General features: G+C 36.1%; 1 protein-coding gene across 1 annotated transcript in view; it reads right to left on the bottom strand.

Annotated features, from left to right (window-relative positions):
- PIK3C3 (phosphatidylinositol 3-kinase, catalytic subunit type 3) overlaps positions 1-16,126 on the bottom strand; it is a 186,512-nt gene that overhangs the window by 86,228 nt on the left and 84,158 nt on the right. The window contains exons 11-12 of the mRNA XM_006835138.1: positions 6,320-6,474; positions 1,342-1,432 (exon numbers count right to left, since the gene is read on the bottom strand). Of these exons, the coding sequence (XP_006835201.1) occupies positions 1,342-1,432; positions 6,320-6,474 (246 nt within the window). The remainder of the gene's footprint in view (positions 1-1,341; positions 1,433-6,319; positions 6,475-16,126) is intronic.

Genomic DNA, 16,126 nt, shown 5'->3' with positions numbered 1-16,126 from the left:
GACTTTGCAGTCCAGGAACGGAGGTCCCTGGGACCATCAATGGAGAAGAGCGGAGAACAGGACCCTACCCAGAGAAACAGTAACCCCAAAGATGGAGAGATGGAGCGGCTGGGGACTCTAAACCCAGAGAGGGAGAGGGGCTGTGTGGTGATGACGGATGGGCAAGCTTGTAGGGTATACCCTTTGGTTGGTTGATGATGAATGGAGGGGATTGTAACCATGGCAATGAAACAATATATGACAGGATGAATGCAAAGCGAATGTTCTCCCATGTAAACTATCACATAATCAATAAAACATTTATATATACATGTATCATGTAAATAAATGAATAATTAAAGCAATTAATCAATGTATTATTTTTGAAGGGGGAAAAATTAGACTGTAACTGAGTGCTTTCTTAAAGGACTCACCTAAATTCTATGATCTATGATTTAAATGACACACTTTTCAATTAATATTTCCTATCATATCATGAAGGAGCCCTTGTACCGTAGCAGATTATGAGTTGGGCTACTAACCCTAACATCAGCAGTTCGAATCCACCAGCCAGTCCGTGGGAGGAAAATGAGGCTTTCTAGTATTCTCAGAAACCCTATGCAAGGGTCAGTATGAATCGGAACTGACTCAGTGGCACACAATTTCCACCACCACCATCATATCATGAGTTAGTCATATAAGACTAATTCAATCATTAACTCCTAAAATCTACTAAAATTCTAATATTAAATTACTTCTTATTCATTTTCAACATCAAGAATGTGTAAGATCCTTCTCAAATTAGAAGTCTCAGAGAAAAACACAACAATACATACTGAAACCAGCTTCTGCAATGCACTTTCAAATCCACCTTAATGATTCTCACAGTAACAATATATTGAAACCAGTTTTGCCTTAAAAATGGGTCTACTTATTTGAAAAATGCAATTTAATTTTATGTACAAGTTAAACACAGCAGCTTAGTGTATTATCCCAAGAAACAAATCATAAATTTCTACAATGTAATCACAACCCAACAAAAATTATAGTAATGTTCACAAATACATTAACAATAAATATTCTTAGAGTTTCCTTAATAAAATATTTAAGCTTGGTTTATTTTCACATTGTGTACAAATCCATTTATATGCCCAAAACACCAATAAAATGCCTTGAATTGAGGATTATCTGGCACTTTAATGCTGAGGGGGAAAAAAATCATAAACATGCATCATAAATCATGTTATTTAATAAAGTTATAATATTTAGTTTATTAATCAAACTCACTGTTTTACAGGCCAACATAAAATGTTTATGTGGTCGGATCTCTCCTATAAGGAGCTAGAAAATCTTTGTACTTACTTCCAGATTTTCACCATCTGAACCCTCTTTTGTTTTAGATGCAGGAGGAGGGGAAGACACTGGAGGAAGAGGACTGGTTATAATTTGGGAGCTGAAAATGTAATAGGAGATATCATTGATATATGTATAATATTTTGTCTATATAAGAGTATACATACATTCAACTCAACTGTGTCTAGTTAAACATCACTTTCTACACTGTGTTCTAAATAGCTCTAAAATAACATTAACATTTCAGAAAAAGAGTGTTCTATGGTGCAAGAAGATGAGTAATAAATACTCTTTTGAAAATTTATGGGCAGGTGTACACACACACACACACACAAAAAAAAAAATTATACAAAACCTATTTAACTTTAAACCAGAATTTTTCAAACATATCTGGCCATAAAACTATTGCCAAAATAGCACTGTCATTGTTGTTAAGTACCATGAACTTGGTTCCAACTCATAGCAACACTGTATAAGATTTCCAAAAAGCAGCTGGTGAGTTTGAACCACCGATCTTGTAGTTCAAACTAATCTTGTGGTCTAGTGCTTTATCCCATAGTGCCACAAAATATCATTAGTAACCAACATACTATCAAAATGGAAAATAATGTGTCACATTTCCATCTGGTCATAAGTCCAAAAATGGACTTTTATTTAGAAACTTTCTAGGTGATATAAATGAGAAAGAAGGTAAACAAGTAGGACTAGAAAATGAAAGTTCCTTAGAAGCTAAGTGAAGACTTTGTTACATGTACTTTGGACAAATTATCAGGAGAAATCAGTGCCTGGAAAGGACACCATGTTTGGTAAAGTGGAGCCTCAGTGAAGAGGAGGAAGATCCTCAATGAAACAGACTGACACAGTGGCTGGGATAATGGTACCACACAGCACTGACTATGAGTAGGGTACAGGTCCGGGCAGCACTTTGTTCTTTTGTACATAAGGTTGTGATATATCAGAACAATTCAACAGCACCTAACAACACAAACAACAGAGAATGAAGGCCTCCAATGTGCCGTAGAAAGAGGTCCACTGGTGTCACAATGGTTAAACACATGGTTGTTAACCATCTGGTCAGTTGTCTGAACCCATGGGTCACTCTATGGGGGAACAATGTGGCAGTCAGATTCTGTGAAGGTTTACAACCTTGGAAATCCTATGGGGGAATTCTACTCTGGTCTATAGGGTTGCTATGAGCCAAAATCAATTTGATGGGAATGGGTAAGGCTTGATTTATTAATATGTAGTGAGAAAAAAAAAAAGGAATTCTGGTAGCATAGTGGTTATGAATTGGGCTGCTGACCTCAGGGTCAGCAGTTAGAAACTACCAGCTGTTCCAGGGGAGAAAGATGAGGCATTCTGCTCCCGTAAAGATTTACAGCCTCGGAAACCCTGTACGGGGTCACTAAGAGTCGGAACTGACTCCACGGCACATAACAACAACACAGTGGGAGAAAACATGAGGATTCCCATCCTTTAAAAATAGAAAAATATGATTTGGGCCAATTTTTTTACCCAAGCTCCTCAGTTTTTTGTTTTGTTTTTAAACTTTTTATTATGACTTGAGTGAAGATTTGCAGAGCAATCAGTTTTACATTCAACCAACCATACATTTTGCTATGCTACATGGTTTCAATCCCCTCCTTGTACCAAACATTAATCTCGATTCACTTTTAACTATTGCATTCTTCCATATGTCTCCCACTACCTTCATCTCCCTCTTGTAAATACTGCCTGCCCTGTAGCCCACGTTAACACGTGTCTATCCTCTAGCCCATGAATATTTTTTTTCTTCCCTACCCCTAACCATCCTTGATTGTTTCTTTTATCAAGGAAACCTGGGTTTTCTTTAAAATTTTTACAACAATGGTCCCATACAATGTTTGTTCTTTTGTGACTAATTTCACTCAGCATAATGTTCTCCAGGTTCAACCATGTTGTGAGGTTTTTCACATTCATCATTAATCTTCAACATTTTATAGCATACCATTGTTTGTATGTAACAAAGTTCTGCTGTGGGCATTTAGGCTGTGTCCACCTTTTTAATATGCAGCACGCCGAAGAATCCTATTTAGTTTTGTTTTTAATCTACTCTGCTTTTTAAGTCTTTTGACTGATATATTTAATGCATTCAGTGTAACTATGAATAGGTATGACTTGATTGTTGTTATTTTTCTGTGGTTTTTGAGGAGCTGCTGGATTCTTTCTTCCATATAATTTTCTACACTGAATTCATTTTGTTTGTGGGTGTTCCTGTCATTTGCATTTCTGTTGTGTTAATGTTTACAAATCTGATTTCCCTCTTAATTTTGATAAGGTATATTAACTTTCTTTGATGTTTTCATATTTTTACCCCTGCTAAACAGTGTTTTTTTCTTAAAATCTACTTAACTGCCTTGACATTTAGAAGTTTTATATCTACACTATTTCCACTCTTTACTTTGTAGTTGACGTCACTATACTTTGATCTCCCTGGGGTTCCTTATTTTTAGTCTGGTGGGTCTGCTTTAATTTAAATACTTCTATATTTGGATTGAACTCTGGATGACGTCATATATGGTAATCCCAGGCTGTTTTCTGCTGCTGCTGGTTCTTCGTCCATGGAACTCCCCCCTTTAACATTCTTTGTGAAGTTATTCTGGTCATTACAAATTTACTTCATTTCTGTTTAACAGGAAATCTCCTAATTTTGCTGTTGTATTTGAGGGACAGCTTTGCTGTGCATATGATTCTTGGTTGGCAATCATTCTTTCAGAGTTTAATATATGTCATTCCATTGCCTTTTTACCTGCATGGTTTCTGCTGAAAAATCAATGCTTTGTCTTATTGGTTTTCTTTTGTAAGTAGCTTTATGTTTTTCATGAGCTACTTCTCAGGATTCTTTCCTTGTCTCTGATTTTGAAAAGTTGAATTATGTTATGTCTTGGTGATTTTCTTTTGGGATTTATGATGTTTGGAGTTTGTTCAGCTTTTTACATACTCATCTTCTTGCCTTTCATGATGTTAGGGAAGTTTTCTTCTAACAACTCTTAGACAATTTACTCCGTGCTTGACTCTTTCTGTTCTAGAATTTCTATTACTCAAAAATTGTTCCTCTTCATGGTATTCCACATAACTCTTAGGCTTTCTTTGGATTTTCTCATTCTTTTTACTGATTGTTTTTCTAGCATATTAATATTGATAAGACTTTGCTCAAGCTAACTAATTTGGGCTCCCATTGCTTCAAATATACTCCTTTGCCCTTTAAATGAATTATCTATTTCTGAGACCTCAATATTAATCTTCGGATTTCTAATTGGAGGTTTTGCATTGTTTCAAAATTTGCACTTATTTTCTTTGTTTGTTCATGTGTTTTCCTGAATTTTTCTAGAGTTTTTATTGTGTTCTCTTTATTTTCGTGCTCCTTTGAAGGTACCTAAGTATCATTCTTTTGAATTCTTCTTCTGTTAATTCTATTACTTTTTCTTTATCAGAAATATTTTTCTAGCTTGCATCTTGGTCATTTATTTAAACCATTCTCTCTTGTCTTCATGTGAGCTAAAGTTGTCTGCTGTCTCCGGGGCACTATGAAATTGTTACATTTGTAAAAAATAAACAGTGCAGTTGTTGGGAAATCCTGCTATTCAGGGATCTCACCAGGTGGTTGTGGAACAGATGTGACAGTAGAATTCTTGGCTCTAGTTGGGAGTTCCTACTGGCCTTGGTGTTATTTATGTTCAGGGAACTCAATCCAAAAGCAGTTTGTGGGGTCCTTGATGGAGCTGGTTTCAGTGTCTATTAGGACTACAGGGTAGTTGGGGAGGCAAGGCAACTGGTGAAATGCTGGTCTTGTGCTCTGTGGGTTTTGCAGCTCTGGAGCTGAGTCCACCCAAATCCAAACACCAAAGTGGCACTGCGCAGCCAGTCCCCACATCATTCTGGCATGGTTTCCCAATCACGTCGCTCTGAACTCCCATGGAGCAGGGTCTGTGCTGGCAGTGGATGAGGGTGGGAGCTGGCCACACTTCTAGTGTGGGAACATTAGGAAAAAGTAGAAAGAGCACCTGTTCTGTCATCCTTTTCTGAAACTTCACTCTGCCAAGCCTCCCTCTGCTGCCAAAGCTGCTCACAAGATGGTCGAGCTGTGTCTTGTCAGTCATTCACCAATTAGTCTCCCTCTCTCGTGGTCCCTGCTCAGCCACTCCACCCAGCAAGCATTCCATCATCTATCTGACCTTTCTTCTGAAGTTCAGGGTGCTAAAATTTTCAACTGGATCGTTTTATTTTGTCTCTCCTGTCATGGGTTTAGAGGGTCCAAGTAGTATGTCTACCTAGTCCACTATCTTGCCGGAAGTCTCAGTCGTTCATTTTTAAATGGGGACATGAGCATCTATATCTATCTCAAGGGATTCTTGTGAGAGTTAATTACTGTCTGATACCAAGTTGGTTCATTTAATTTCAAAGTTTTTTTTCCCCTTAATCTTAACTACTAAAGTGGTAAAAGGCCAATAAAAAAATGCAACTTTCCATTACAATATTCTAGCTCACTAGCATGCCCCTTCTTTCAATTTAGAAGCAATAGCTAACTAATAGCTAACACTCAGTGAACACTTCTCTACATGGTTTGTATATTGAATCATTCAATGTTCACATAACCCTTAAAAAACAGTTATCACTGTTATTCCATTTTTACATGAAAGTGTAGGTACTAACCAGACATAACACACAACTGCCACAGGCTTACACAGCAAGTAAGTGGCAGAATTAGAATTATCTAAACTCTCGGCACATAATAACAATATCTAACTCAGGCATTCCAACACTAACATTTGCAATACACCAATAAAAAAAATTTGTACTCTGGGAGTCACTTGCCATATTTACTGATAATATCTCAAAACAGTAGTATTAGGGCTTTGTATATCGTTAGAAAAAGGAGAAAAAATCATTTGAAAAGAGAGAAAACTATTAGATTTGAAAACATAAAGGTTTCCCTGGTAATCCATACCTATCAATTTCTGCAGAATTTATCCCAGAATTTGACATACTCTCTGATGTGGAAATCTGACTATCCTTAGTGGAAGACTCTGATCCATTCTTTATGTCATCAAAATTTTCATATTTGAGAGCCTGGACCAACTGTAATAGGTACATCAACAAGTCCTGGAAAACAATAACAACAAAAATAAACCACTATTAGAAAAACAAATGAAATCAAATCATAGACAAACTATGCCTAAAGATTTAACTACTAATCTTTGGAAGTTTACTGATCGTTGGCAAGTAGGTGAAACCTTAGATAGGTTAATAGGTTACTTAACCTCTTAGTACTTTGCAGCATTCTCATCTGTAAAACAGGCATGGTTGGTTCGTTATGTGCCGTGGAGTCGGTTCTGACTCACAGCGACCCTGTACTGGGTTTCCAAGGCTGTAAATCTTTAGGGGAGCAGAAAGCCTCATCTTTCTTCCACGGAACACCTGGTAGTTTCGAACTGCTGGCATTGCGGTTTGCAGCCCGATTTGTAACCACCACACTACCAGAGCTCCTTGTAAAACAGGCATAATAATACATATTTTAGCGAAAAGTTCTGAGGTTTATTTCAGCTAACAGTAGAAAGTCATAGAAGAGTGCCTGGTACAGAATAAGAGTCCAGTAACTTGTTTACAGTAGTAGTGATATGCAGGGAGCAAAGGAAAAGTGAAAAACAAACAAACGTACAATCCAGCTGGTTCATGTGAAATTAAGAAATGGAAGGAAGGATCTTTCCCCTCAGCAACCAATAAGACACTGATTATACAAGATACCCTAAAATTACCACATTTTCAAAAATTCCTGTTTCATACTTATTCCATGTAGGATTTTTTTGAGTGTTATTAATTTTTTTTCTAAAAACTCAGATTTTAGAGAATTTGAGAAAATGTATAGAATGAAAATGTTTCCTGCATTACTCTGGAAGTTTTTACTCAATGCTCTCCAAATCCTGCTCATTTAATTTACTTCTCAAAAACTCATAATCAGAGAACGGTGATATTATAAAGTAAAACTTTAGTCTCCTCATTAAGCACATACTATTGTTGCTGTTAAGTGCCATCAAGTCGATTCCGACTCACAGGAACTCTGTATAGGGTTTTCAAGGAGCAGCTGGTGAATTTGAACCTAGTGGTTCAATTCAACCTTGTGATCCAGTGCATTAATCCACAATGCTACACCAGGACTCCATATTTATCATGTTAAATCCCTATAAATATTTATATTTCATACCAACCTTTTCCTTTTCTACTAGTAATAACTACACCACTTGTCACCTTGTTCTTTGTCATTTCCACAATACCCCTACTTCTCATGTATCAACATGGTTAGGTTACAAAGACTAGGTCGTTACACAAAATTAGTGTTATGTGAAATGAAGAACATGTTGCTAGGTGTCATCAAGTCAGTACTGACTCATAGTGACCTTATGCACAACAGAATGAAACACTGCCCAGTCCTGGGCTAACCTTGTAACTGTTGCCACTCTTGAGACCACTGATGTTGCCATACTGCCAATCCATCTCATTGGGGTCTTCCTCTTTTTCTCTGACCCTCGACTTTACCAAACATGATATCCCTTCCCAGTGACTGGTCCCTCCTGACAATATGTCCAAAGTATGAGAGATGAAGTTCGGCCACTCTGGCCTCCAAGGAGCACTCTGGCTGCACTTCATTTAACACATATTTGTTCTTTTACCAGCCCATGGAACTTTCAATATTCTCCTCCAACACCATAACTCAAATGCACCAATTCTTCTACAATCTTTCTTATTCACTGTCCAACTTTTGCATACATATGAGGTTACTGAAAATATCATGGCTTGGGTCAGGAGTACCTTAGTCCTCCAGCTGACATCATTGTTCTTCAAGATTTTAAAAAGGTCTTGTGCACCAGATTTGCCTAATGCAATATGTCGTTTGATTTCTTGGCTGATGCTTCCATGAGTGTTGATGGTTGTTCCGAGAAAAATGAAGTCTTTGACAATTTCAATCTTTTCTCTGTTGATAGAATGTTGTTTATTGATCCAGTGGTGATGATTTCTGTTTTCTTTACAATGAGATGCAATCAATACCAAAGGTTGTGGTCTTCGATCTTCATCAGTAAGTATTTTAAGTCCTCTTCACATTCAGCAAGCAAGGTTGTATCATCTGCATATCGCTGGTTATTAATAAGTCAACCTCCTATTCTGATGCCACGTTTGTCTTCATATAACCCAGCTTCTTGGATTATTTGCTCAGCATACAGGCTGAATAAATATGGTGAAAGAATACAACTCCGTCACACACCTTTCCTAATTTTAAATCATTCAGTATTGCCATGTTCTGCTTAAACAACTGCTTCTTGGTCTATGTACAGGTTCCTCATGACCACAATTAAGAGTTCAGGAATACTCATACTTCGCAATGTTGTCCACAGCATGTCATGATCCACATAATTGAAAGCCTTTGTATAGTCAATAAAGCACAGGTAAACATCTTTCTGGTATTCTCTGCTTTCAGCCAAGATCCATCAAACACCAGCAATGATATCCCTCATTCCACAGCCTCTTCAGAATCCGCTTGAACCTCTGGAAGTTCTCTATCAATGAATGCTTGTAGCCGTTTCTGTATTGTCTTTAGTAAAACTTGATTCACATGGGTTATCAAAGAGATTGTCCGATGATTTCTGCATTCCATTGGGTCACCCCTCTTTGGAATGGGCACAAATATGTATCTCTTCCAATCAGTCGGCCAGATAGTTGTCTTCCAAATTTCTGGGCAGAGATGAGTCAGTGCCTCCAGTATCGCCTCACTTTCTTGAAAGATTTCAATTTTTATTCCATCTATTCCTGGTGCCTTGTTCTTTGCCAATTCCTTCAACGTACCTGACTTCTTCCTTCACTATCATTGGCTCTTGATCATTTGTTACCTCTTGAAATGGTGGAACATCAACGACTAACCATTTCCTTTTGGTAGTTACTCTGTGTATAACAGATCACAATATGGAGGAATATATCACAACATAACTGCTAAATCACTGAGAATCATGGCCCATCCAAGCTAACAAACAGAAACCACAGCTAGTGCTATGCTTACCTCACACTACGGCATCCATTACTAGCAGACACAGGTCACTCATGGGTAAAACAATTTTTACAATGGTTATAAATACAAAACATCAGATAGTCAGATAGTGAGTAAGAGAATTGTACATATATTATAAACTTCATGAGGACAATGACCACTTCACAATAACCTATTTTCCCTTAATTAATATTATATATAATACATTGATTTTTCACATGGACACAATGAATTATTATTTTTTTTAATCAGTCGACAAATACTGACAGATAATTTCACCACTAAGTACAAGTTCTTTCACAGAAAAGTTAAGGATAAGATTTTGATTAACTAGTTGATTCTCACACAAACATATCAATGTCAGTAGTGAGGGAAACTGAGTGACTTCCTAGCAGAGCTCTTCTAATTTGTTCTTTTAAAACATCTGAATTTCTAGTTCCATTTCTGAGATTTATGACATCCAATAGGTAGAACTACATGTTTTTTCTCAAATGTAAAAGTATTACATAACTGAAAATTGATCAGAACATTTAATGACAGGTATCCTTCCTCTATGCAAGTATAAGTAATTCGTGGCTCGCCTCTATTCCTGGGGCATGACTCAGAAATGCTGCTGAATAGATCACCTGTTGTGTTTTTCCAATTAGAGAAAAGACATAGCACATGAAATCAGAAGGGCTACAATGTTATTAAATTTCCCTGAAATGGGGAAATTCAGAAGACAACTCTCCTCTCTTTAAGTCACTCATCCTATCTGATTTGTTGTTCACTTGGTATTCTATACTCAAACTATGTTTTAGTTCATTTGTATGAAAATGAGTTAACTTCAATAGTAACTCTAAAGCCTATGTTTTATTATGCAGTCAGAATTTGAAAAATATAAAGTTCCTTCATGCATGAAGGACATAAGCATATGAATAAAACACAGAACAAACAATCAGGCTTGCATTTCAAACAACTCAGTAAAAATTTCCCAAGAGCTATGAAATTTTATCTAGATAGTGTGATTGTTATTTTTCTCAAGAATGAGGTGAAGAATGAGGTTATTCTCAAATTTCAGAATGCAAAAGCTGGGCCCAAATCCTTCACTGACTGACCTTTTCTTATGAAATTAAGAGTAGCTAATAGTGGCATTTACAGACACGGATTCTACACTGGCCTCAACAGATACATTAACTCCATACTCCTGTCAAGCTGAAATATGCTCTATTCTACCTCTATTCTTCATTCTCGCTGCCTTCCCTAACGCTGCTATCTCCCATTGGAATATAAGCTCAGAGCTGGCTGTGAAAATTCTATGCTTCTTTCAAAGTCCATCTCAAAAGCCACCTCTTCTTTAAATTCTATAAAAACGGAATCTACCTCCTCCTTTGGAACCAAACAGCAATAATAAATATGGCTTGGAAAAAAATAAATCTTAAAATAAACATCATGAAATTGAATCCATAAACTCATCGAAAGAATGAGTAGTATTTATATTATCAGCATACTTCAGTAGTTTAACAAATTAAAGTTGAGACTACATGATATACTATGTAAAAGTCATTATTGATGTAAACATACATAAGCACATGCATGCACTCACACACACACACACAAATGGGAAATTCCTAAATATATATATATATATATGAATGTTTGAAACAAGGAGAAAACATACATTAAAACATTCCTACAATAATGAGTAATAAGACAAAGATGGCCATTTTTGTGATTATTCTTTTTTCATTATAGCAGTCTCCAGATTAGGAATGAGACCCATTCGTAACAGTATCTTAAGTCGGTATCTTAAGTGAAATTTGAAGGTGAGTCAGAACAGGAGCACAAGGTTGTTCCTTAGCCTTATGCTAGTATTAAAAAGACCCGAAAAGCTGCACATACAGCAAGTGAAGATGATTGTGATAAAGAATTTATTTTGAGTAGGGGCTGGTACAATCTTTTCAAAGAAAGGGCAAAGTTACAAAACATTAAAGGACAAATAGGAGTTTTTAAGTAAGTCACAGGTTCATAACCAGGAACTTGCATGTATCTTGCAGGTTCTAGAAAATTCAATGGAAGAAAGCAAAATAAATAAATAGAAAATTGGGAAAAAAAGATATAATTGTGGTTTTCAGATGTCAAAATCCTGGGCTTAGATATTTTAAGAATTCCTGTAAGAGGTATTGTTGTGGTTGTTCTAAAGTACTGTCAACTTACAGCAACCCTGTTTAGGGCTTCCAAGGAGCAGCTGGTTGAGTTTAAACCACTAGCCTTGCAGTTTGAACCAGCCTGTAGGGCCAGTGCTTATCCTATAGCACTACACCAAGACTCTACAGCTATTAGTATTAGTGAGACTTCACTAAAGAAACTAGATACATTATAAGTTTAAAAAAAAAAGCATACTTTTCCTTTCCATTAAATGGAAATAACAGAACAAGAATAGCAATTCATAGTAGTAACAATAATATAAAATATGAAAAAGCAAATTTAATATTAAAAATATACAATTAAAAAAATAGATTTGTTATTATTACACGGTGTCTAGTCAGTATCAACTCATAGTGACTCTGCATAGATTTTCTAAGGCTTTAAACCTTTGCGGGAGCAGAAAGCCACATCTTCCTCCTGCAGAGCAGCTGGTGGACTAGAACTGTTGAACATATGGTTCTCAGTCCAGTGCTTATACTTATGCAATCATCGAATTCCCTAAAATAGATTTGAATGAGTAAAAACAAATCCTATGTCCCCCAAATCATAGGTTTAATATTATATAAAGCTGTCCATTTTTCCTCAATATATAAAATTTATTGTAATAACACTTTCTGATAAAGTTGTAGGAGAATGGAAAAATTACACTAAAATATACAGAAAGAATGAATGTACCAAACTTTTAAGTAAAACTATAAAAGAAGATTGTCTGACTATATATGTAAACATATTTTAAAAATTACAGAAATATTTTGATGCAAGCACAAAAATAGAAGACTTGAAGGAGCTGATGAGCATATAAACGGTATATATCTTTAGGCTCAAAATTCTAAGAGAAGCTCTTTTTTCAAGAATATAAAAATATATATAAACACGAATCTTTTCCTTTGAATACAACATAGAAAAAGTACAGAAATAGTCTAACTTCTTATTAAAAGAAGACTTACTGGTTCAATAAATTATAAAACTACCTTGCAGTCATTGATAATTTAAATATCTATTAATATAGTAGGTATACAGTTGTCCATAAAGTCTATAAGCAGGAATTTTTTTACAAACTTAAAAATGGTCTTCACAGCATTATGGAGATTACTTTGCCTGTATTTCCAGACTTTATGGACACCAGCTATACCTGCTGATAATTATACAACATCCAGGATAACCTATTCACTATCAAGACAAGCTTTTAATAATATATATAGGATAATTTGTTCAAATTAATTTTCCAAGAGTAAGAATTATATGAAGGTGCATTAAAAAACTTATGGAAAAATTCCATTATTTTTTAGTTGAAATTTTTAATGAACTTTTGGAAGCCAGCTCATCTATACTTCATATGCAAACACAGGTTTGCAATTTGCAATAGAGAATATATGGGAGGTCATAAACGAAATTATCATCAATGACTACCCCTCTGGGAAGAAGAAAAGTGGTGCTGTAAAGAGAATATTACTTACTACATTATACTGTTATTTCTTTAACAATTAGAAAGTAAAGAAAACCAAAACAATATGAATATTACAGTAAACGAATATACCAAAAGTCATGGCAGCAGGAAACAGAAGAGGTGAGGTTTGAGCTACAGCTTGGAGACAACAAAGGAGGGATCCATGGGCATGCTTCCAGGTAATGGAGTAATAGATCCATAGGCATGGCTACTAATGAGAATGCAAGAGTGTCAAAACTCTAGTGTAACTATGCAAACAAAAACAGACCATCTTTCATTCAGCTTGTTCAACATGTGGGTTTTTAGACAAAGTGCCCTTTGATATACCATTCAGTGCTACAATTATCTGAGTCTAACTGTATTATCCATGGCATATAAAAAAAACCATAAATCCATAAGTACTATACTGGAAATGTAAAGCAAAAGGATATATTAGTATAATTGGACAGTCTTCTTGAATATGTATTTTTATTATTGCTGTTAAGTGTCATCAAGTCAGTTCTGACTCATAGAGGCCTTGTATAGGGTTTCCAAGGAGCAGCTGGTGGATTTGAACTGCTGAACTTGAGATGAACAGTCTAGTATTTATCCTATAGTGCCACACCAAGACTCTGGCATACGCGTAGTTCTTTTAAAAAAAAACAAAACAAAAGCACGCCCAATTTTTCCTCCTCACTATGAATTGGCATAAGTAGCTATTATCACCTATTTTAGATACGAAACTGAGGGCAGAATAATAGTGGCCCCAAAGACACACAGGTACACACAGGAAAACCAGAAATCAAGTATTTTTTTTATTAATACACAAAAAATTAGACACACCTCTGAAGAATCAGTAGTAACAAAATTAAGATCTTTCCTTTAATTTGGTGTAAACAATACATTACTGAATTATGCTGCGATATATTTGCTAGGTGTTTGCCATTAAGTGGTTTCCAACTCACAGCAACCCTATGTACAAAACAACAAACACTGCCCAGTCCTGTCATACTCAGGCTATATCTACAAAATCTCAACAAACCCAAACAATCTACATTGTTGTATGTCCATCAAGTCCATCGATTTCTTGAGGGCTGTTGCTAGGTTTGAACTGCCTACCTTGCAGTTGTTGTTGTTGTTGTTGTTAAGTGCCGTCGAGTCGGGTCCGACCCACAGCGACCCTGTACAGGGTTTCCGAGGGTGTAAATCTTTACGGTAAGCACTGTAAAATGATCTCAGAACAGTTCTCAGAAACTGAATGAATATCATCAACTCCAGAGACAAATAGTTAGCCCTTAAGCTTTTGAAATGACTTGAGCTCAGAGAAGCAAAAATGTTAAATTCTGGACCCACATTCTGGTGCTGACTTAACTACAGTACAGAAGTTTTCATTTAAGCCCTACAATGATTTATACCAAACATGGTTAGAGAATTAATGACTTAGTGAAAATTTGAGCTAATTTCAAAATAAAGATATTTCTAATCAATATCTGACTGCAAACCACAATGACAGGAGTCCAAACACATCAGCTGCTCCTTGGAAACACTATACAGGATTGCTATAAGTCACAACCAACATAAAGGCACTTAACAACAACAACATACATTTTTGACTTGTGATACAGTAAAGACAATGAAAAAAATAGATAATATACTGAATCACAATGATAAAAACTGTTCTTTTATAAGATAGTGGGGAAAAAAATCCGATTCAGATTAAGTTATGATACTTGATACATTCTAAGCTTTAAAATTAATTAGGTTAACCCATAAAGTACATCTCCCAACTCTATTATCTAGCATAAACTGCTAGGTTATGTTTGAGTACACATTTACCCTATAAAAATTGGTAAGGAAAAAAAAAAAAATTGCTGGATGAATCTACCTCATTAAGAATTACAATTTAAAGCCTAATAATGCTCTGTTGTCAACATGGAAATGTTCCTCCTTCTCTGGAGGCCTTGCATGTGTATATATTACCAGCATAAAGTTAGCAGTCATCACTTTCCAAAGAATTCAAAACAACCTTCAGGTAATCCACATATACACATAATTGACAACTGAAAGTTTAAAAGTAGGAGTTTTAAAGAGAATAGGATGACCATGCATCTCTGTGCTTTAAAGGCCCCCAGGGCTTTTCAAGGCTACAATTAAATGTGGCTTGTTTTGTATTGACAGATAGAGGGGATCTGAATTATTCCCTAGCTGGCACCGCATTAAACCATTTTTCATTAGAATTCCTTTTTTCCAGACAGACCAATACAAGCTCAGCTGCCAAGTAAATGTCCTGGGAGACATTGTCCTATCACGTAAGAGATCAGGAAGTAAATTTTCATTTCATAGAAGAGTCCTTGGGGTAATATTTTAATTTTACTTCTGAAAGCACACCTACTATATCCTCCTCCCTTCTAAAAATCTGTCTCTCTGTCATTAGGGATTGAATTATATCCAACTAAAATATGTGTCCTAAATCCTAACCATACTATATTGCCTGTGGTTAGAGGTTAGAATTCAAAATGCATTATTTTCGGGGGGCAGCAGGAAAAGCACTGAACTACTAATCACAAGGTCAGCTGTTCAAACCCACCAACTACTCCTTGGAAACCCGATACAGGGTTGAAATGAGTTGAAATCAACTCTGTGGTACTTAACAACAATATGCCTGTGGTATAATCCCATTTCCACCACTTGTCTGTCAGTTTGTCATACTGTGGTGAGTGGAGCGTTGCTGTGATTCTGAAAGCTATGCCACCGGTATTTTAAATACCAGCAGAGTCACCCATGGTGGACAGGTTTCAGATGAGCTTCCAGACAAAGACAGACTAGGAAGAAAGACGTGACAAACTACTTCCAAATATTTACTCCCTGAAAACCTTATGAATAGCAGAGAAATACTGTCAAATATAGTGCCAGGAAATGAGCCCCTCAGGTTGGAAGGCACGCAAGATGTGAATGGGGAAGAGCTGCCTCCTCAAAGTAGAGTTGACCGTGATGACGCAAATGCAGTAAAGCCCGTAAGAGAAAACCCTACAGGATCTTCATTTGCTGATGGGGCACACAACTCAAAATGAAGAGAAACAGCTGTAAACATCCATTGAAAATCAGAA

The sequence above is a fragment of the Chrysochloris asiatica genome, unplaced genomic scaffold, assembly GCF_000296735.1.
Source record: "Chrysochloris asiatica unplaced genomic scaffold, ChrAsi1.0 scaffold00015, whole genome shotgun sequence".
NCBI classification, from domain to species: Eukaryota; Metazoa; Chordata; class Mammalia; order Afrosoricida; family Chrysochloridae; genus Chrysochloris; species Chrysochloris asiatica.
The sequence above is the reverse complement of the archived record's forward strand: the minus strand, read 5'-3'. Positions and strand labels throughout refer to the sequence as shown.